The sequence below is a fragment of the Anabrus simplex genome, chromosome 8 (assembly GCF_040414725.1).
Source record: "Anabrus simplex isolate iqAnaSimp1 chromosome 8, ASM4041472v1, whole genome shotgun sequence".
In the NCBI taxonomy this organism is placed as follows: Eukaryota; Metazoa; Arthropoda; class Insecta; order Orthoptera; family Tettigoniidae; genus Anabrus; species Anabrus simplex.
In genome coordinates, this window is record NC_090272.1 from 197,856,108 (window position 1) to 197,877,990 (window position 21,883).

Below are 21,883 nucleotides of genomic sequence, written 5' to 3' on the forward strand. Positions count from 1 at the left end.
TTGCTTTTCTTTGGATTTTTTTCAGTTCTTGAATCAAGTAATCCTGGTGAGGGTCCCACACAATGGAACCATAGTCTAGTCGGGATCTTACCAGAGACTTATGTGCCCTCTCCTTTACATCCTTACTACAACCCCTAAATACCCTCATAACCATGTGCAGAGATCTGTACCCTTTATTTACAGTCACATTTATGTGATTACCCTAACAAAGATCTTTCCTTATATTAACACCTAGGTACTTATAATTATCTCCAAAACAAACTTTAACCCCATCAACACAGTAATTAAAACTGAGAGGACTTTTCCTATTTTTGAAACTCACAACCTGACTTTTAACCCTGTTTATCATCATACTATTACCTACTCTCCATCTCACAATTTTATCGAGGTCATTTTGCAGTTGCTTACAATATTGTAACTTATTTATTACTCTGTACAGAATAACATCATCTGCAAAAAGCCTGATCTCTGATTCCACTTCTTTACACATATCAGTGATATAAGAAAACATAAAGGTCCAATAATACTGCCTTGATGAATTCCCCTCTTGATTATTACAGGGACAGATAAAGCTTCACCTACTCTAATTCTCTGAGTTCTATTTTCTAGAAACAGAGCCACCCATTTAGTCACTCTTTTGTCAAGTCCAAATGCATGCATTTTTGCCAGTAGTCTCCCAAGATCAACCCTATCAAATGCCTTGGATAGTTCAATTGCAATACAGTCCATTCGACCTTCTGAATCCAAGATATCTGCTATATCTTGCCAGAATCCTACAAGTTGAGCTTCAGTGGAATAACTTTCCTTAACCCAAACTGCCTTCTATCGAACCAGTTATTAAGTAAGGTGTACCTACTCAAGGACATTATTATCTGTGGACTATTGTTTTATATGCATTCATTTTATGTGGTGTGTCCAGTATTTTAATTAGAATATTATAAGGTTGTCACATTTTGAAGATTATAAATGATGTTTTCGATGATGATGCTTGTTGTTTAAAGGGGCCTAATATCTAGGTCATCGGCCCCTAATGGTACTAAATGAGACAAAATGGTATGACAATTTAAAAATCCATAATCTCTACTGACCACAGTTCGAAAATGTGAGGACGAAGAATGAATGAATGGATATGTTGAAACAATCAGTGGATCCGAGGCGCAATGCCCCACATTCCCAGAAATTTAGCGTTAAACTATAGTATTACTGACCAAGGGACAGCTTCTAAAGCACAATACTGACTCGATGATGCTTGTAGTCAAAAACGGGTCCAAAATCCAGGTCATCGGCCCCTCATAATTGTACTTATCGTTAGGAAAATAGAACCATGCTATGTATCATGTTGCGGTGCCGGCTTGCGGGCGGACTTAACAGAAATAAAATAGCTCCCGTGGACCAAACACACCACCTCCTGTGGGTGGGGACGCAGATGAAGAATACACCCACGGTATCCCCTGCCTGTTGTAAGAGGCGACTAAAAGGGGCGACCAAGGGATGATGAAAACATAAAATGAACACCCCTAACTGTGTTTTAGTTGCATCTTTTTCCACCTTTTGCAATGCTAGTACCTTTTTGCACCTTTTCTTAACGTCAGCACCTTTTTCTACTTGTTTATACTCTTCTGGCACTTCTGCACATTTTATTTCTAAAGAAATTAAACAAGAAAAGCAGAACATTTTGTCTGTAAAGCTTGATTCTATGTAGTTTCTCAATTCATCGCTAGAATCTTAGATACCGAGCTCGATAGCTGCAGTCGCTTAAGTGCGGCCAGTATCCAGTATTCGGGAGATAGTGGGTTCGAACCCCACTGTCGGCAGCCCTGAAGATGGCTTTCCGTGGTTTCCCGTTTTCACACCAGGCAAATGCTGGGGCTGTACCTTAATTAAGGCCATAGCCGCTTCCTTCCCACTCCTAGCCTTTACCTGTCCCATCGTTGCCATAAGACCTATCTGTGTCGGTGCGACGTAAAGCATTTTGCAAAAAAAGAAAAAAAAGAAAAAAAGAATCTTAGGTTCCCTATACTCTACTAATTGGGAGCTTAAGTACGAACGTGGGAATTGTTGAACTGATAGCTTGCCGCCCTTCATCAGCTGCTTATCAGTCAGCCTTGTTATTGCATACGTGATGGTTCAGAATATGCTTTGACTGTGTGTGATGTCTGCCATTGTCCAATTAGCAAATAGCTTAATATTACACTATTTTGTATTACTGTAGTATCAGTATCAAGTATACTGAATCATAAAAATTAACGTCAAGAGAATACGTGATAGTACCAAACAGTTTAGTGCTGAGTATTCAGAGCAATGGGTCAGTTCTGAAATGCAATGTTTGTGATATATCAATAACAAATGATACCAAAAAGCCACCAATGTAATCATGTTATGCAGTATATAGCTAGGGGAAAACATGCAAAGGATAAGGAGGCTATACGACATTTCTTAAATGGGCTGTTGTGGTAAATGTGCACCAAGCACTGGATGGTACTGCAAAGCAGATACCAGAACAGAGCTTAACCAAAAACGCTGATGTTAAGGATGTAACAAACTGGCATTTAATATTGACTGCAAACACCACTTGTGTCTGTTGACGTTGAACTTCTTTTTCTTTCTATAAGTATTTAATTAGTGACCGGCGATGCAACCTCACTGAAAATAACATTGAAATGCTATCTGTTTTGACAGTTTTATGGACATGTGATATTAATAAAATTGTGTTCTGGGACTTGCTTTGGCCAGATTTTTAATACATGAGTGAATTTTGTGTCCTTTTTTGTGAAGTCAAATCTGTCTTGGTGATGTTTGTATGAATATTTGCATTTAAAATTTGCACCTTTTTTGCACATTTTTAGACTACATTAAAGCACCTTGTTTGCACCATTTTGACCAAAATTTTGCACCTAAAATTCCTAACTTTAATGATGAATAATACATCCCTTCAAAAGCAAGACAGCAGAGACAGCATACGCAAGCTATGGGTATCACATCTGTATCCAAGTACCCACATGAAAATAAAAATAACAGAATTAAATGCACTGAGACAGGAAATGTGTACAAATACATTGATAGAACAATTCAGCTTCCAGCCCCTGAGGTGTACTCAAAGAGGAAATGTAGATTTCAGGAGGATTTCCAAAGATATATTTCTAATTAAAAAAGCACAAGGAACACAGATTTAAGTTACAGCAAGGCACATGGGCACTTGGAATTCAAATAACTCAAATAGCATCACGGGAACTATCACTTAAAATCGATATGGTTTTGAACAAGGTTAATCGATTGGGTAAAGTCAGTTTTGATGCAATCCAGCAATATTATTTCCATAACACTTGATGTTAGACTTGAAATGAGGTGCCTAATATCAAACATGGACATGCGCCACCTATATCAAAATTTAGTTAAGGATTGATCCTTATAGTATTTTTAATGCTCTCTCTGAAATAGTGGTCCGTGTCTTTCATAAACGAATATTTGTGCATAATTTTTAACATAGAAATATGCAGTTTCTTTCACAATCGGACACCTCTAAACGTAGTTTATATCAAAAACAGACATGAACGTTTCATCCAATCATATTGCTACAAGTGACATCACACTGTCATGGCAACTGAAGATGTTGATAATATACGAAACATGTACCACTTTTAACCATTAAATTGCCTTAAGCAATCATTGTATCGACTAGGTGGAAAATAATAAATACTTAATTGTGAATCCAGAGAATTTTTATCGGCATGTTAATGAAAAAAGGGGAAGACTGCTTTTTAATGTCCTATGATTGCCAAAAGAACCTTGTTTTGGCAAAATTAAGTGATCAGTCGGCTTATTATTCCAGACAACTCTACTGTTACAATCTGTTTGTTGTAATAGGCACATCTCAAAGCAAACTGTGCCCTGATAATGTGTCTGTTTATACGTGGCTGGAGAATGAGGAAAAGAAATCATCAAACGAAATAGCATCAGCGGTTGTCAATGAGTTACGATCTAATGGTTTACAAGGCTTCACTTCAGTCAAGTTGATTGCTGATGGCTGCGCCGGCCAAAATAAAAACAGTAATATGTTGGCGATGTGTGCAAAGTGGCTTACAATGTATGCACCATCCTCTGTTGACAAGTTAAAACTGGTATTTCCAGTTACTGGACACTCATATTTGCCTCCAGATAGGATTTTTGGACTCATTGAGAAAGACCTCAAGAAGATGACGACCATAGTAAGTCCTGATTAATATCTTGAGGTGTTCAAAATGTACGGCACAGTGAAAGTGATTGGACAAACCTTGGAACCACTGAATTGGAAAGAACAAACACAGATTTATCTGAAATCTGCTAGTCAACTTCATTTCAAGATTTCACAGTGTAAAAGGATTATATTCAGGAGCACAAAAAGAGGCAATGTTGTAGTTAAAGGTGAGGTAGGCTACTACTGTATTTGGAAACAGGTATTAAGCGTAAGATCACGAAAGCATGACAGGTAAGTCTAATGTTAATGAATCCTTTACTTCTGATATTGGCATGAATGTAAACCCACAGAAACTTAAAGATGTTGACAAATTACTAGGAAAGCACTTCGGAAATGATTGGAAATTAATGCCTCTCCTAAGTGGTATGCCGAAGTCATCAATAAGAACTTTTGTAGTGAAAATGAACAAGCTGTTAATGATTATTTATGAATGTGATTGTTTGGAAGAGCCTTGTGATGAACCAGAGGTTATTTGCCCAGAAATACAGTGAAGCAAGAACTGAAATGAACGTTAGAAATGTAGCATTATTTCTTTTGTATTTTAATTATATTTCTTTTAAAATGGAAGTTTACTTCCGTGTCATCCTGCAACTTTTTTTCCAAATATTGGGATAGTTCGTTTCAAAAGTGGACAATTACATAGATGTTTGAGTCAAAAATGGACAAAAGCCAATCTCGGTTTAAAAAATGGACATCGTCATATTTGAACGTGTTTTACATTGACTTAGACTGAAATTCCTAAGTGTCGACCATGAATTTCTTGTTCATAGGGCTGGAAATATGACACACAAAAATTTTCACACATATAACGGGGTTTTAACATAGAGAAACAAAAATGTGGCTCTACTGAAAAATTAACAAAATGGCTTTTGTCCATGTTTGATATTAGGCACCTCAAATACTTCACTTTGAGTCAAATGGTCTTTAATTTGCTCATTTCATGCCTGCTTGCCTGCCATCTACAGAACCTGCCTACAACTATGTGCACATTTTCAATGACCTCCAGCACCATCTAAAAATAGGGATAGGAACTACCTGAAGCTAGCTATAGATTGGAACCAAAAGTCCCATTGGACTTTCACTTGGGTGGTTCCATACCAGCATATAAATGTTTGTAATTTTATTTACTAGCAAGAATGAGTCTTGCGCTGCATGTAGATTACTCCTTAAAGTTCAGTGAATCTTCCAAATGATATCCGCCCTTCTAAGTCCATGATGATTATGTACCGGTAGATATTGTAAATTGGTTAGAAAGTGATAATGAGAATGATTTTTCTTCAGAACAGTGATATTTCTTACACTAATGGTGATAGTGATGTTGATAGTGTTAGGGAAAATGATTCTGGTGATGACGACAGCATGGATGATGTAAATGAAGACTGAGGTGACGGAGCTGCTTTACGAAACGGATCTTCAACAAGAATTGGTCAAACATTTCCAAAACAATTCCATTCACTGGCGTTTCTGGTCTCAGTGCCATTGTTTCGAGAAGACGGACACAATTCCTTCTCTATAAGATGTGTGTTCTGAATTTCTTGGGGATGAGTTCTGGGAAATTATTGCGATAGAAACCAATGACTATGCTGCTTTCCAGGCGAATAATTTGATGAGAAAAAATTTGAAATGTGACACCTTTGTTGTTCATAGCTTACATGGATAATCTAATGAAAGGTATTAAGTGGTAGAGAGGGATTCATTTAAGTGGAAATGTAGTGAGCAGTTTGGCCTATGCTGATGACTTGGTCTTAATGGCAGATTGTGCCAAAAGCCTGTAATCTAATATCATGGAACTTAAAAATAGGTGCAATGAGTATGATATGAAAATCAGCCTTTCAAAGACTAAATTGATGTTAGTAGGTATGAAATCGAAGAGAACTGAATGTCAGATTGGTGATACAAAGGTGGAACAGGTAGATAATTTGAAGTGTTTAGGATGTGTGTTTTCCCAATATGCTGGCCCCATGGTGTAGGGGTAGCGTGACTGCCCCTTACCCGGAGGCCCCAGGTTCGATTCCTGGCCAGGTCAGGGATTTTTACCTGGATCTGAGGGCTGGTTCGAGGTCCACTCAACCTATGCTATTACAATTGAGGAGCTATCTGATGGTGAGATGGTGGCCCCAGTATAGAAAGACAAGAATAATGGCCGAGAGGATTTGTTGTGCTGACCACACTTCACCTCATAATCTGCAGGCCTTTGGGCTGAGTGGCGATTCCTTGGTTGGCCATAGCCCTTTGGGGCTGTTGCGCTATGGGGTGTGTATATATGTATGTATGTATGTATTAAATTATGTGCACATACTGTATGTACAGTATAGTTTACATAGTGTAAACTTGTCAATGATATGGAGTTAGGTGATAACATGAACCATGCAGAATCTGATGATGTTCTTGTAGAATGAAACATGTCATTCTTTGTATATAATATGTAATTTTTTACAGGTATGGTTATAGTTTTTTAATTTGTATTTGAAATTGTTGTGTGTCTGACAGACTGGGAAGTTTTTATTACATTTAGTAAGTCGACACTGGAAAATGTGGTTTCTTTCTTAACAAAAAATAAAATAATAACAGAGGATTCTAGCAGCATTTAGTAAATTCACACAGGCTTGCAGACTGAACGCTGAAAGGCGTAATGGTCTATGATCAAGATATATGTACAGTATGTGTGTTGATAAGTTGAAGTTCGGTTTCCCACGAGACCCAAAATGACCAGATGCTCTAATGTCAACGCAACAGCAGATTGAACAATGCTAATGGAGGGCACAATCGGCCAGTATCCAGTAATCGGTAGATAGTGGGTTCGAGCCCTGAAGGTGGTTTTCCGTGGTTTCCCATTTTCACACCAGGCAAATGCCGGGGCTGTAGCTTAATTAAGGCCACGGCCGCCAAGAATAATGGAGGAAAGTCACTTCTGACTGATGGTGGTGGTGTTTTACATGACCTTTCCTATTCCATCGTCGCCATAAGACATATCTGTGTTGGTGCGACGCAAAAAAAAAAACGGAGGGCACTTTGAATGCTGCAAGTAAGACAGTATCCTGGTACGTTCTGTTCCTGTGTGTTTTCAGTGATTAATGTACTACATACAGTTGTAGAGAATGAGCACTAACATGGAAATAAATTGTTGCACCCTGTATATGCAGAGAACTGTTTGTATCCCGTAAGCTGAATTCACTCTGTTCCGCCAGCGCAGCTGGCATGGAAAATGTTGCACAGTTTACGATGTTCTCTTATGAGATTACTGTAAACATATTTCTAGGGACATATTGCTGAGTTCCTTGACTTGGCAATGAACGAGTATGAGAGGTAAAATACATGATTCACCTTTCAAAATAATGTAATTTATGTTGGCAGACCTATACTCATGGTTTACTGGTATCATTAAATAATATCAAGTACACATGTAAAGCACTCAGTACTCACATTTTCTGAAGCCTTGCATTCTGCTCCAAGGTGGTAGTTTCCTTCAGTAGGAAGGTTCGTACTCCCTTCGCAGAGTTACGCAAGAACTCATAAGGATCAATCTTGGTAATCTTAAACTCAAAATCTTCCACATCTGAAGGATGTAAACTCTTCTCCAATTCATTAAAGGATGTGACTGAGAAATTCCTCTCATTGTGGGTGAAGAACTTGAGTGTGAGGATGGCATTGAAGAATTTACGTTGTACTTTAACTAAGCTGAAAGAAAAGGGAACAACAGTCATGTATGGTACTGAATTTATACAAAATTTATTGATAATAATGTTTTTATATTATGCTTCCTTGTTGCAAGGTTTTGATATTCACATCTGCACTAGGTCTATATGGAACTATCATCAAACAGTATGCTGGGATTGGAGAAGGTGCCAAGAATAATGGAGGAAAGTCACTTCTGACTGATGGTGGTGGTGTTTTACATGACCTCTTAATATAATTTGTTTCACTGCTAATAACAAAATCGATAACATCTTTTATTGTAGGATATATAAAATTCTGAAATTTGCCAACAAAGTACAAAACATCCCAATATATATTGTGTTAAAATTTGTATTTGATCGGATGATAGGTTTTGAAGAAATAATAGTTTTGTTTGTGCAGCAATACAAAACTATCCCAAACTGTCAGGTGCATGTGCATGTGTACTTCACTGTATTTGAAGCAGTTAAATGAATAGATTTCATTGTTTGTCCGTATTGAACCAAGATTACAACTTTTATAATAATTTGTATTTGAAGCATTCGTGCAGTGAGAATTTGGTATTCTGACTGCTAGTCTGCTGTTCTTACAGGCGTGGATTCTAGTTTCGTACAGTTTGAGAACAGCCAAAAGAATTTGGGGATTGTTTTCAGATTTCTAAATGAGGCATATGCATCAGCCCCCGTCATACAAGGTTCACAAAGCACAGATAATTATAAATAATTTTTTCCATGTTTTTCTTGAAAATAACAATCCTTGAGGTCAGTATTCTTAAATAAATTCTTAAATGTAGCAATCGCGCATTCTGTTTAATGAATATACATGAATGGTTAATTTGCATCTAGTACATATCCCTAATTAAAAACAATATCACATAAAAACTCATGTGAACTGTTAATGTATGCAAGTCTAGGTATTTAGATCATCTAAATACATTTTAATGATCTATCAATCCATGCTTACTGATAGAGCCGTAACTAATCATGAATATCACAGATCGTTGAGAATACAAAAACGTGTATATTTTCAGGTGTCAGATATTAGTTTTACGAGTGACTGCAGTGAATCTTCAACTGATCACGGCAATCTAGATTTATATCATGATATTAATCTAAATAGAGATAAGCCGAAGAATGAAAATAATTATATTGTAAAAAAATATTCATTAATCCTTGCTTCGTATTATTGTCGCTCATGTCCTCATCCTCATCACGAGGCGCAGCTCTTTTCAAGCACACCCCCAATGGAGGTGAGCTGCATGTACCATTTCAACAACACACCAGCCCTCCTGCCATTCTTAAATTTCTGGCAGTACCGGGAATCGAACCCAGGCCGCCCAGGACGGCAGCTAATAAGACTAACCGTTACGATGATTGAGCTATTAATACTATCCTGTAAAAATCCGTAGATATGATACAATATAGACTTCAAAATAAGATGTATTATTTGTACCTTGCCTGTTGCGTGCAAATATTCCTGCTTTTCAGTCCAAATGAGTGATATATTTATGATAAAATGTTACATTCTGTCAATCAATCAATCAATCAATCAATCAATCAATCAATCAATCAATCAATCAATCAATCAATCAATCAATCAATCAATCAATCAATCAATCAATCAATCAATCAATCAATCAATCAATCAATCAATCAATCAATCAAATATAAATTAATTGGGAGTAATGCTGACATCTAGCAGCAATATTTACTACTGCAGGACCATTCACGCAGGAAAGAATCTGAAAGCGTTTTCAACTGCTCCTAATCTGCGCATGCACTCTTGTACAAATCCCAAACTATCACAGATTTACTGCACGAACAAAGCTTATGTCTTAAAGTTAATGCATAGTTGAAAAACGCTTAAAAACAGGCACATTTGTGTTCCACCTGTGATAAAAAACATAAAAATATAAATGAAAAATTTAAAACCTACACGACCTAAATTGAAATGAAGCAAGGAAAATGGTGGTGTTATTGGATTTTCTGTAGGCTCATTGGTTATTTCATAAACAACCTCCAAAATGGAGTGCACACAATATTTTGGTTGACAGTAGGTACCCATTTAATGATAAAAATTTCATAATGTTCCGTATTGAAATGTATCACAATTTAATTGTAGTAGGTACCCAGCCTCTCTGAATTATGGCATAAAGATTAAAAGGGATCAATTCAAATCTTAAGAGAAGGGAGGTTACCTACAAAATACACTGACTGACAGAGCAAATGCAACACCAAGAAGGAGTGGTCAGAACTTTATGCCAATTGCAGGGTAGACTGACGTCACTGAGGTATGCTCATGATGTGAAATGCGCCGCTGTGCTGCGCACGTAGCGAACGATAAATGGGACACGGCGTTGGCGAAGGGCCCACTTCGTACCGTGATTTCTCAGCCGACAGTCATTGTAGAACGTGTTGTCGTGTGCCACAGGACACGTGTATAGCTAAGAATGCCAGGCCGCCGTCAACGGAGGCATTTCCAGCAGACAGACGACTTTATGAGGGGTATGGTGATCGGGCTGAGAAGGGCAGGTTGGTCGCTTCGTCAAATCGCAGCCGATACCCATAAGGATGTGTCCACGGTGCAGCGCCTGTGGCGAAGATGGTTGGCGCAGGGACATGTGGCACGTGCGAGGGGTCCAGGCGCAGCCCGAGTGACGTCAGCACGCGAGGATCGGCGCATCCGCCGCCAAGCGGTGGCAGCCCCGCACGCCACGTCAACCGCCATTCTTCAGCATGTGCAAGACACCCTGGCTGTTCCAATATCGACCAGAACAATTTCCCGTCGATTGGTTGAAGGAGGCCTGCACTCGCGGCGTCCGCTCAGAAGACTACCATTGACTCCACAGCATAGACGTGCACGCCTGGCATGGTGCCGGGCTAGAGCGACTTGGATGAGGGAATGGCGGAACGTCGTGTTCTCCGATGAGTCACGCTTCTGTTCTGTCAGTGATAGTCACCGCAGACGAGTGTGGCGTCGGCGTGGAGAAAGGTCAAATCCGGCAGTAACTGTGGAGCGCCCTACCGCTAGACAACGCGGCATCATGGTTTGGGGCGCTATTGCGTATGATTCCATGTCACCTCTAGTGCGTATTCAAGGCACGTTAAATGCCCACCGCTACGTGCAGCATGTGCTGCGGCCGGTGGCACTCCCGTACCTTCAGGGGCTGCCCAATGCTCTGTTTCAGCAGGATAATGCCCGCCCACACACTGCTCGCATCTCCCAACAGGCTCTATGAGGTGTACAGATGCTTCCGTGGCCAGCGTACTCTCCGGATCTCTCACCAATCGAACACGTGTGGGATCTCATTGGACGCCGTTTGCAAACTCTGCCCCAGCCTCGTACGGACGACCAACTGTGGCAAATGGTTGACAGAGAATGGAGAACCATCCCTCAGGACACCATCCGCACTCTTATTGACTCTGTACCTCGACGTGTTTCTGCGTGCATCACCGCTCGCGGTGGTCCTACATCCTACTGAGTCGATGCCGTGCGCATTGTGTAACCTGCATATCGGTTTGAAATAAACATCAATTATTCGTCCGTGCCGTCTCTGTTTTTTCCCCAACTTTCATCCCTTTCGAACCACTCCTCCTTGGTGTTGCATTGTCACTGTCAGTCAGTGTAGAATGGAAGGGCCATGAAGTGTGTAGAAATGAATAACTCCCTCAGCCTTGCAAGCCACATACTGTCAGGCTCAGAAGAGTGAGGTAATATAGGAAAGTTGAAAATTAGGTTTCTGGAACAATTAGGTGAAAATTACATGAGACTCAGCAAAAGCCCCCAGGTTACGAGGCAGTGGCCAAGAAATTTAGTAACCACATTTAAAACTGGCACAAATTGTAAATGAACAGAACAAGTACCATATTTTATTGCATAATTTATGCATCCCATATTTTTGGGCACTAAGTGGAGGAAAAGAAATATCACACAGCTCCAGATGCATGTCCAAATAAAAATGTCAACTACTCAGGTAGCAGCCTTCCTATTGCAAAACCGGGCATTCCAAATACTGGGTAGGGTGCTGTTATCAGCTGGTAGGAAATACCACTGCACTAGTTCAGTGAGAGAATCAGCGCAGAAGTGACTAGTTGCATCAGTTGTATCAGTTAACACAGAAGCCATAACATCAAACAAAGAAACCCTATTACAGCAACTTTGCCAAACACATAAGTGTGATGTTCTCTGTGTTCAAGAAACTCACAAGAGTAGCGACCAAGGGTATTAGGAATGCATTTGGTAGCCGAGAGACCGCATGAAAACTATGGTAGTGCTATATTCACAAGTCCAGAGCTGAACATAATATCTAACTCATCTACAGACAACAATGGCATAGAAATCTTAACAGTGGAGCTATCGAACTGTATCATAACATCTGTCTATAAACCACTGAGTGCTCCTTTCCACTTTACCGATTCCGCTGTAGGGCAAGAGGAGACGGTTCATGTCATCGTAGGAGATTTCAACAGCCATAGCTGGCTGTGGGGATATAGAGAAGAAAATTAAGACGGTGAAGCTGTCACTATGTGGTCAGAATATAGTCAACTGTCCTTACCACACGACAGTAACCTTCCTGCTTTTTTCAACAGCTGTGGGTAGAGACATGGATACAACCCAGATCTCATTTTTGTCAGCAATGCTATATCACAGCAGTATGTAAAGTTTGTCTGTGAACCTATACCCAACACACAGTACAGACCCATTATGTGCCAAGTTTTCTCAGCAGTTCATCCACAATCTGTGCCATTCAGAAGGCTGACTAGTTGAAGTACACAAAGCACTTGGATAAAATGGTAGCAGACATCAAACCTGTTCCAAAGGTACATGGCGTGTTCATCGATGCTGTGCAAGAATGCTGTTGCAAGTCAATCTCAAGAGGCTGTAGGTCTCAGTACATACAGGGCTAGATGCCAGTTCAGTAGATAAATTAAATGAATATCTACTGCTCTATAAAGGAAATCCCTTCAGTGAGGACACTTATTCAGGCTGATCAACAACTAATCCAGTCCATGGGTGAAATAAGGAGAGAACATTGGGTTAAGTTGATAGAAGAACTAGATATGGAAAAAACAGCAGAGAAGTTTGAAAGCTACTTAGACGTCTAAACAATGACCCCACAAAAAGTCCTCTACATAGCAACATTAACCTAATCGGATTGCTCATCAACTCTTAATAAATGGCACACAGATAACCAAAAAAGACCACCAAAACTTCAACGAAATATCGAAAAAGAAACATCCAGTCTGTCCAATCCCTTCGCCATGAACGAGCTGGAAAATGACATAAAAATGAGCAAAACTGGCAAGGCAGCCGGTCTAGATGACATGCGTATGGAGCAGATTCAACACTTTGGAAATGCTACCAACCAATGGATCCTACAGCTTTTCAATAATTGTGTGGAACGATGTCAAATCCCTAAAATCTGGAGGAAGACTAAACCTGGTAAGCAGCCTACGGATTCAAAGAATTTCAGACCAATATCACTCCCAGAGCAGGCTGGGTTTAGACCAGGAAGGAACTGCTGTACACAGATCCTTAATCTGACACAGCACATAGAAGCCAGATTTCAGTGTGGTGATATGACTGGAGTGGCTTTTGTTGATCTCTCTTCAGCATGACACTGTAAAACATCAGATAGTTCTAAGAAGTTTTACCATCTTACTACAGATTTAGGGTTCACAATGATTAATGACACACTGTTGCAGAACCAACGTTTCTTTGTTGAATTCCAAGGACAGCGGAGTAGATGGAGAATACAGAAGAACGGTCTCCCACAAGGCAGTGTCCTAGCACCAATGCTATTTAACATATATACAAACGACCAACCTCTTCCACCTCACACAAGGAGCTTCCTATACAGAGATGACCAGGCCCTGACAACTCGGAGTAAAAACTTCGAGCTAGTGGAACAAAACCTTACTGTTGCTTTGAAGATGCTCTCAGATTATTATGCAGAAAATCACCTCAAACCAAACCCATTGACAACTAATGTGTGCACCTTTCATTTAAAGAACAAAGAAGCCCCACGGAAGCTGCATGTGAATTGGAAAGGAATGGAGCTGGAACACAGCAATGCTCCGGTTTACCTCGGTGTTACCCTGGATCGTTCGCTGACGTTACACCACACACTGCACCAAACTCAAGGCAAAAGTTTCATCACAAAACTGTCTATTGTGTAAGGTAACTGGTTCTGGATGGGGTGCCCATCCCCAGACAGTAAGGACAACTGCCCTAGCACTCTGCCACTCTGCTACTAAATATGCTAGTCTCGTGTGGTACAAATCAACGCACGCAAAGAGAGTTGACTTTGTCTTGAATGAAACCTGCAGGCTAATCAAAGGTTGTTTAAAACCAACACCCACACAGAAGTTGTATTCACTTACAGGTATAGCTCCACCTGATATTCAACGTGAGGTGGCCGCTAATATCGAGAAACATAAGGCTTGCAGCATCCCAGCCCATCCTCTTCATGAACATCAGCCACCACCAGCTCGACTGAAGTCCAGGAAGAGTTTTTTACAGTCTTCTGCTCCACTTGATTCTTGTCTCAAAAAAAGGCCAGGGTTAAACTATGGAAACAAAGGTACCCAGATCATTCGGAATGTGGTGAAACTGAAGAAAAGTTGCCACCTGGTCATGAAGGGGGATGGTGTATATGGAAGTCCTTAAACAGACTGCGCACCGGCATTGCATGATCATCTAAGGACAATCTTTTGAAATGGGGCATCGTGCATGGTGGGGACTCATTGTGTGAATGTAGTGTAGAGAGGAACAGACTTCTAGGCATCTCTTGGACTGTCGTCTATGCCCACGTTCACGTACAGGGTTGGAACTGGCACTGGCTGGAAACAATGCCATCGATGTGCCAAATACTAGTCACAACTTGTGTAAATATTGTATATAGAGTGTAGATATTTTCATGTTATATTTGATTTCTCCTTTTTTATTTTTATGCATGTTCTTCCACGTGTTATACTTCACATGCAAATTTTTCAATTGCTCCATATATAACTACTGTATATATGATTAATTTGTTCATGTATATTTTTCATATTCAGTACATATAATTAGTATCTCTTTCTTGTATAAACTGGTACCTCTGACAAAAATAAATAATGCTCTATTCCAGTCCGGCACAAACGTATTTTACAAGTGTTTCGGGTATGGGACATGTGTTTTCTGTGATCTAAAAATTGTTTGTTAGTCCACAGTAAGCAAGATTTCAAGTAATACTGCATCATATAAACTCGCGATGATCAGTTACGCCGAAACATATGGGAGTAGGGCAGCGCTTCACAAGTATTCAGTGTCCAAATGTAATGTGCACTGCTGCAGTAACAAAGAAGTGCACTTCAAGCAACCAAAAAGTCTCGCAAAGTATTTTGTGGACCAAAAGGCAGCAAGTTTCTGAAAACGGAGCAGGATCTGCTTAAATATATGATTTTGTCACGCAACATTGGATATGCCGTTTCCCATGAAATGCTGTATTTTACAAGATGAGAAATAGCTGCTGTCTCAGATTTGAAGGTTAGCCGCCGAGGCTGGATGATTAATTTTATGAAGAGAAATGGACTTTCTCTTCGACAATGAACAACATTATGATAAAATATGCTGAATGATTTCAACCAAATTTAATTGATTTTCATCGCTTTGTCATTGAGAAGCATAAAGTGAAGGAATATTTGCTCTCCTCAATAGGAACCTCAGGTCAGACACCAATCAGTTTCCATATGCCATCAAGTTGAACAATCGATAAGAATGTCACATCGAGTGTTATCGTACGCACTACCGGAAGTGAAAAACAATGATGTATTGCAATACTTGCTGTAACAGGTGATGGCAGAAAGCTTCCACCTTACGTTGTTCTAAAACGAAAAACAATGCATAACGTAAATCTCCGCAAGAGATCCGTGTTCGTATCTAAGAAATGAAAGTGGATGGACACGTCACTCGTACAAGTTGGATATGAACGGTTTGGGTAAATCTAACAGGGCCCCTCATTCGATGCCTGGCCTTTCTTGTGTCAGACAGTTTTCTTTCTTGCCAGTATGTCATGTACTTACATGAATTGCACTTTTATTAGTTCATGTTTATTTCATTTCAGGTCATATTATGAGCTCGTATGGGAAGAACATTTTACAGTGCTGGTACTTCAAACCCACATGTCCAGTTTACCTGATGCACCCTTTTTGACTTTTCAGAAAAAATCTCACTCCAAATGACGATATCCAAAAATGAGTTGAACCAATTGTGTGTATATTATATTTGATGTACCTTTTAAATTTTAATGAATTGTAAATAATTTTTTTAATATCTGAATTCCTTGAACAATTTATGCATCCAAAGTTTTTGCCTATATTTTTCGTCAAAAAAAAAAAGTGTGTTAATCACGTGAGAAAATATGGTATATTTGTTAAATATATTTTACTTCTTACTTAATTTTGAAGTTTTCCAGTCTGTCAAAACTAATACAAGATCAATAAAACTAGAAAATATCTGAAAAAGAAAGTGTTTAATTAGTAACAGAATATACCTGAAAAAGACCACATTTTATTATTTCTATATAACTGCATCCATTTGTGATGTTTACTGGCCCAGGTGCAGTTCTGAGCTCTAGACGGGTGTTAAAAGTAGTGAATGCACAGAGACTAGTTTTCATCAAAGAGCAGCCTTGCCCCCCATTGCTTTTCATACTCTACGTGAACACAATCATAAATGACATCCAGACGAGGCACCTGCGGATGTTATTATATGCTGATTGTGGAGTTTTATCTCCCGTATGCAGTTATCAGACTGTGCCTCATAAATAGGCTTCTGATAAGTTCACCTGCATACACCCCAGCATCACTGGGTAGGGTCTGACACATCCCACTCTGACGAGTCTAGTGTCAGACCTAAGACGAAATGCTGGTTAATAGAGCAAACGCCTGAAAAGCCATACATCTAATTTTTGATCTGATTTTTTATATGTTCTATTGGTGGAAAATATCTAATTCCCTCCATGGGAATTTAGAATTTCCATTTGGAATTGCTAGGCGGGCATTCATTCCATTGTGGAGTTTTATCTCCCGTATGCAGTTATCAGACTGTGCCTCATAAATAGGTTTCTGATAAGTTCACCTGCATACACCCCAGCATCAGTGGGTAGGGTCTGACACATCCCACTCTGACGAGTCTAGTGTCAGACCTAAGACGAAATGCTGGTTATTAGAGAAAATGCCTGAAAAGCCATACATCTAATTTTTGATCTGATTTTTGATATGCTCTATTGGTGGAAAAATATCTAATTCCCTCCATGGGAATTTAGAATTTCCATTTGATCATACAAGGGCTTCGAAAAGCAAAAATAAAAGTGAAACATGTGTCTCGAAGAATCTGGGATGAAATTAAATCTGAAGAAGGTGGAGTATCTTGATTGCGGTGACCAAACTGATGGCATGCAAACTTGTGTCCTCATACCGAGGTGGTACAGCTCTTTTCAGGCACACCTCCAATAGGGGTGAGCTGCATGTACCATTTCAACCACATACCAGCCCTCCTGCCATTCTTAAATTTCTGGCAGAACCAGGAATCAAACCTGGGCATACGAGGACGGCAGCTAACAACACTAACCGTTGCCCTAGAGAGATGGACAATTGATGACATGATCACTATGCATGGAGTTCATCTTAATAAAGCAACCCAATTCAAATACCTAGGGTCATGCATAACCTCGGACTCGGTACTTAGCACACCCACCAAGATGCACTAGCCTTGCGTCTTGGTGGGTGTGCTAAGTACCAACTGATGCGCCCAACTTAGCACACAGGGGCGAAACACAGGCAACTAAGAATGAGTTAGCTGGAAAATTTATAATGTCCAATAACGGACCATTATATTGGTATTATAAATTTACTCATTCAGGACAAATATTTAATGTTCCCTATGGGAATCAACATCTGTATCATCTGATGGCCAGGCAGGCATCAATTTTGGAAAAGAGACAAAGTCTCTCACAGTGCATTGGCACTGCTGGTGGCTTCAAGTAGCCCATGCAGTGGCTCCACGGCACTCACACAAGGACGAGTTGACTGCCGTAGTGGAAGCACGTACGTGCCTCTCGCTGCGCTTTCTCTCTCCTTTCACCGAGAACTTCGAGAGACTACACTACCTGTCCCAACCGGTTACCGTCTCTCGGTACCTAGGGTTAGATAGGGATTCTGTGGCCCAGGGACCCCCGTAACAAGGGATAATCCCGCGTCCACTAGTTCGCTTTCGTATGTCCCAACAGTTACACACACGGGACCAGGCTTGTTTTTCCAGAAAGAGCAATGTTACGCTTCGTAAAGAGCAATTTGTCGGCAAGCCTGGAACCATTCAGACAAACATCTACGAACTTCAAGAACTTCAAGAAATGACGGAAAGTGAGGAGCTGTCGTTATCACGGCACTCTGACCACTCTATGGCCGTCACTACATCAGCGGAGGGCAAAGCGCAGTTATCACAGCGCCGCCCCCCACCAAATACTCCCACCGGCAATATATTGTTTAGTAATAATATATTGAATATGTCTGCAGGGTGGAATGCTACAAGCGCGCATAGCTTGTCGCTACCGGCCCTCGCTCGGGTCAATGACCCGGCCGAGCGGGAGCTGGAGGTGACTCAGCGCCTAGCGTACTCCGCGAGCGGGAGACGACAAGTGTTAGAGGAGCTGGGAGCAGACTGCACACCTGACTCTCAGCAAGTAAACCTGACAACTGGAGTTTACCTGACGGGGTACGCTATGCACAACTATGCGTGCACCACCACTACAAATACTACCACCACCATAACATCTCCTATCACCACCCCGCCAGTACAAGCCAGCACGCACATACCAGTGCAGCCACTCCCCAATCGGCCGGCCAGCCACAGGGCTGACCCCCGAAATAAGAGCAGGCGAAGCCTGGAAGCTGAGCTGGAGTGCGTGACATTGTGCTCGGGCGACCGGGAACCGGGGCTAGCCCCCGATGTGCCGGAACTCGAACATGGGAAGGAACAATCGTATGGCTCCACTGAGCCAGCGATTGTGGAGCAACACGAACATAAAATGGAGGCTAATCCTCAACCTAACATGAACCGAACCCTCAAACCCAACCCAGTGGTCAGCTCGTCGGACGCCGGGAAAGCGGGACCCAGTTCCGCAAACCCGAGCGCGAAGACAACAGCGCACAAGGGAAGGAATAAGAGGGACAGACGGACTTGGCGGATGGCACCAACTAAAGTCCAACCCCCACCCGGGCGAGCGGAAAACTCGGACTCGGACGAGGCCCCACTGGTGATCGACCTTTCAGGCGCATCCTGGGAGGCTGAATCTGAGAACTCCGAGGGAGAGAGACTCAGCCAGCATGGGGTGACCGAACCCGAGGTCCCAGCCACCCAGCCGGGAAACCAGGGTGACGGCTTCAGGGAGGCAAAAGGGAGGAAGAGGGGGAAGGGAAAGGGGAAAGGGAAAATAACTCAGCCCCTGAGCCGCAAGGCCCAGGCAGGCGGGAGAAATAAGCCAAGTACCCGAGTCGATAGTAGCACCGAAACATCTATCGGCTCAACCCAACCCCAGCACTCAACACACAAGAGGCAGACTCATCAGAGCCCACCTCCACCACCACAACAGAAGAAACAGATCACCCATAAGGGGTCAACCCCCCCACCCCTTACGGTCTACACTACAAACACAAAGACACTCGAAACGGAGCTCCTCAAAAAGCTGCTGCATGAAGAGAGAAAATATTATTTCTCTAGGCCGAGAGTAGACGCACATGAAGCGATCCGGCTACACATGACGAGCTTTGAGAGCTATGAAACCGCTATTGAAGTGCTAAAACAGCTAAATATTACCTTTGTAAGAATATTGCCCAATAGCACTATGAAGCGGTTCGTAGTGAGGACCCCCGTTAACGGAAGTAATGCGGACGAAATCCAGCTTGCATTGAAAGCACAGGATATCTCCGCATTCTCCGTTGTGCGGATGCGAGCAGGGAACAGGCCAGCCAAGGGCAACCTATTCCTAGTTGCCGTGGCGGACACCCCAGACGCGGACAATCTGCGGAAAATGCGGATGCTCGCGAACATGCTGGTGTCGGTCGAACCATACCGCCCCCCAACCACTGGCCCCCAATGTGGAGTGTGTCAGAGACATGGCCATCCAGGGGCGGCGTGCCGACTGGAGCCCAGATGCCGCAGATGCGCCGCCTCCCACTTGTCCCGCGACTGCCCCCACGGCAACGACCCCGCGTACTCTAAGTGCGCTAACTGCGGGGGAAAACACACGGCCAATTTTAAAGACTGTCCTAGCCGCAAGGACTACGAAGCCGCTCATCAAAGCAAAGGGCCAAAGGGTAATAAGCGTGGCAACCCTAAGGCCCAAGCAGGCCCCTCAGGCACAGGCGCTTCACACAAAAAGAACCCAGGCCCATCAGGTACAAAGGACCCTTCAGGTCTCGCAGGCCCGTCAGGCACAAAGGGCCAAAAGCAAGGTCCTTCAGACAACCAGCGCCCACCAGGCGGAGGCATTTTAAATTTCAAGCCCATACGGACGGTAGGTAAACACAACCACGGGCCCTCAGCCCAACCAGCCCCCACCACCGTCCGAGCTAAGACCTCAAACAACAACAACAAGAAGGCCCAGTCCCAAGTAAACAAACAAAGGCAGGTTAAGTCCACGCCAGCACTTCCCGAGCTGCTAGAAGGCCCACCCCAGGCCAGCTCCACCCCCCGCAGAGAACCTGCCGATAGTCAGCCGGCATCTGCACCACCACCCCCCTTGCCCCCCCCCTCTCACCACACCAATATCACCAACTACACAGTTACAGGCACAACAGCCAGCGGGGAACACGGCAGTAAAGGCGTTCAGGGAAAGGATAGAAGAAATCCTGAAAACCTTCTTTCCGAACCTGAACCTCTCGGTAGCCATAACCACTGGGGTTATGATGGCCAACATGCTCCCCTACCCCTGGCTAAGGGACCTGGCTAATGCAATCTCCGAACTCCTAACCCCGGATGGCTGAACAACCCAACGAAGATAATAATAATAATAATAATAATAATAATAATAATAATAATAATAATAATAATAATAATAATAATAATAATAATAATAATAATAATAATAATAATAACAATAACACGCAGGAGCTTCGAGTTCTAATATGGAACTGCCAGGGCGTCAGGTCTAGGAAATATGAACTCGAAGCCTTCCTACCCGCGAACACAATACACGTAGCTCTCCTAACAGAGACCTTCCTCCCTCCGGGGAGGAAGTTCACTATAAGAGGCTACAAAATGCACAGAAGCGATAAGGTTAACAAAGTTGGAGGAGTGGCAGTCCTGGTAAGGAAGGACATCAAGCACATGGAGGTAGACATACCAGAGCTGGTCACGCTGGAGGCATGCGGAATAGCCCTACCAGTGCAGGGAACACTTATAAATGTCATAGCAGCATACTCCAGACCGACAAGCCTAAACACTCAGGACATAGAAACAGTACTAGGGCTAAATCGAAACACAGTGCTAGGAGGAGACTTAAACTCGAAACACGCCACCTGGGGATGCCTGAAACCAAACCCAGCAGGCACAAGGCTGTATAACCACATGCTATCCCAGGACTATGTGGTAACAGCCCCCAGTGAGCCCACGTTCCTAGCACCGAACGATCACGTATCCGACATACTTGACATAGCCCTATTGCGACATATTCCTCAAAGGCACAGCATAAAGGTAGTGAACGACCTGGGGTCGAGGCACCAACCAGTGATATTTACACTAGATGCGAACCCAGAGGAATATGAGAAAAACCCCAGACGCCGGCTCAACTATAAAGCAGCCAACTGGGGCAAATTCGAACGCAAGCTAGACACAATCCTACAGGGAAGCGAAGGCATGCTAATAGACAGCACAGCCCAAATTGACGAAGCAGTCAAAACCCTCGTAGAAGCAATTCAAACAGCCACAACAGCG

The 21,883-nt window shown here is 42.2% G+C and overlaps 1 protein-coding gene across 2 annotated transcripts in view; it reads right to left on the reverse strand.

Annotated features, from left to right (window-relative positions):
- The window catches only part of LOC136878965 (putative fatty acyl-CoA reductase CG5065), a 129,430-nt gene that overhangs the window by 3,288 nt on the left and 104,259 nt on the right, over positions 1-21,883 (reverse strand). For both annotated transcript variants that reach the window (XM_067152612.2, XM_068228891.1), the window contains exon 8: positions 7,658-7,912. In XM_067152612.2, the coding sequence (XP_067008713.2) occupies positions 7,658-7,912 (255 nt within the window). The remainder of the gene's footprint in view (positions 1-7,657; positions 7,913-21,883) is intronic.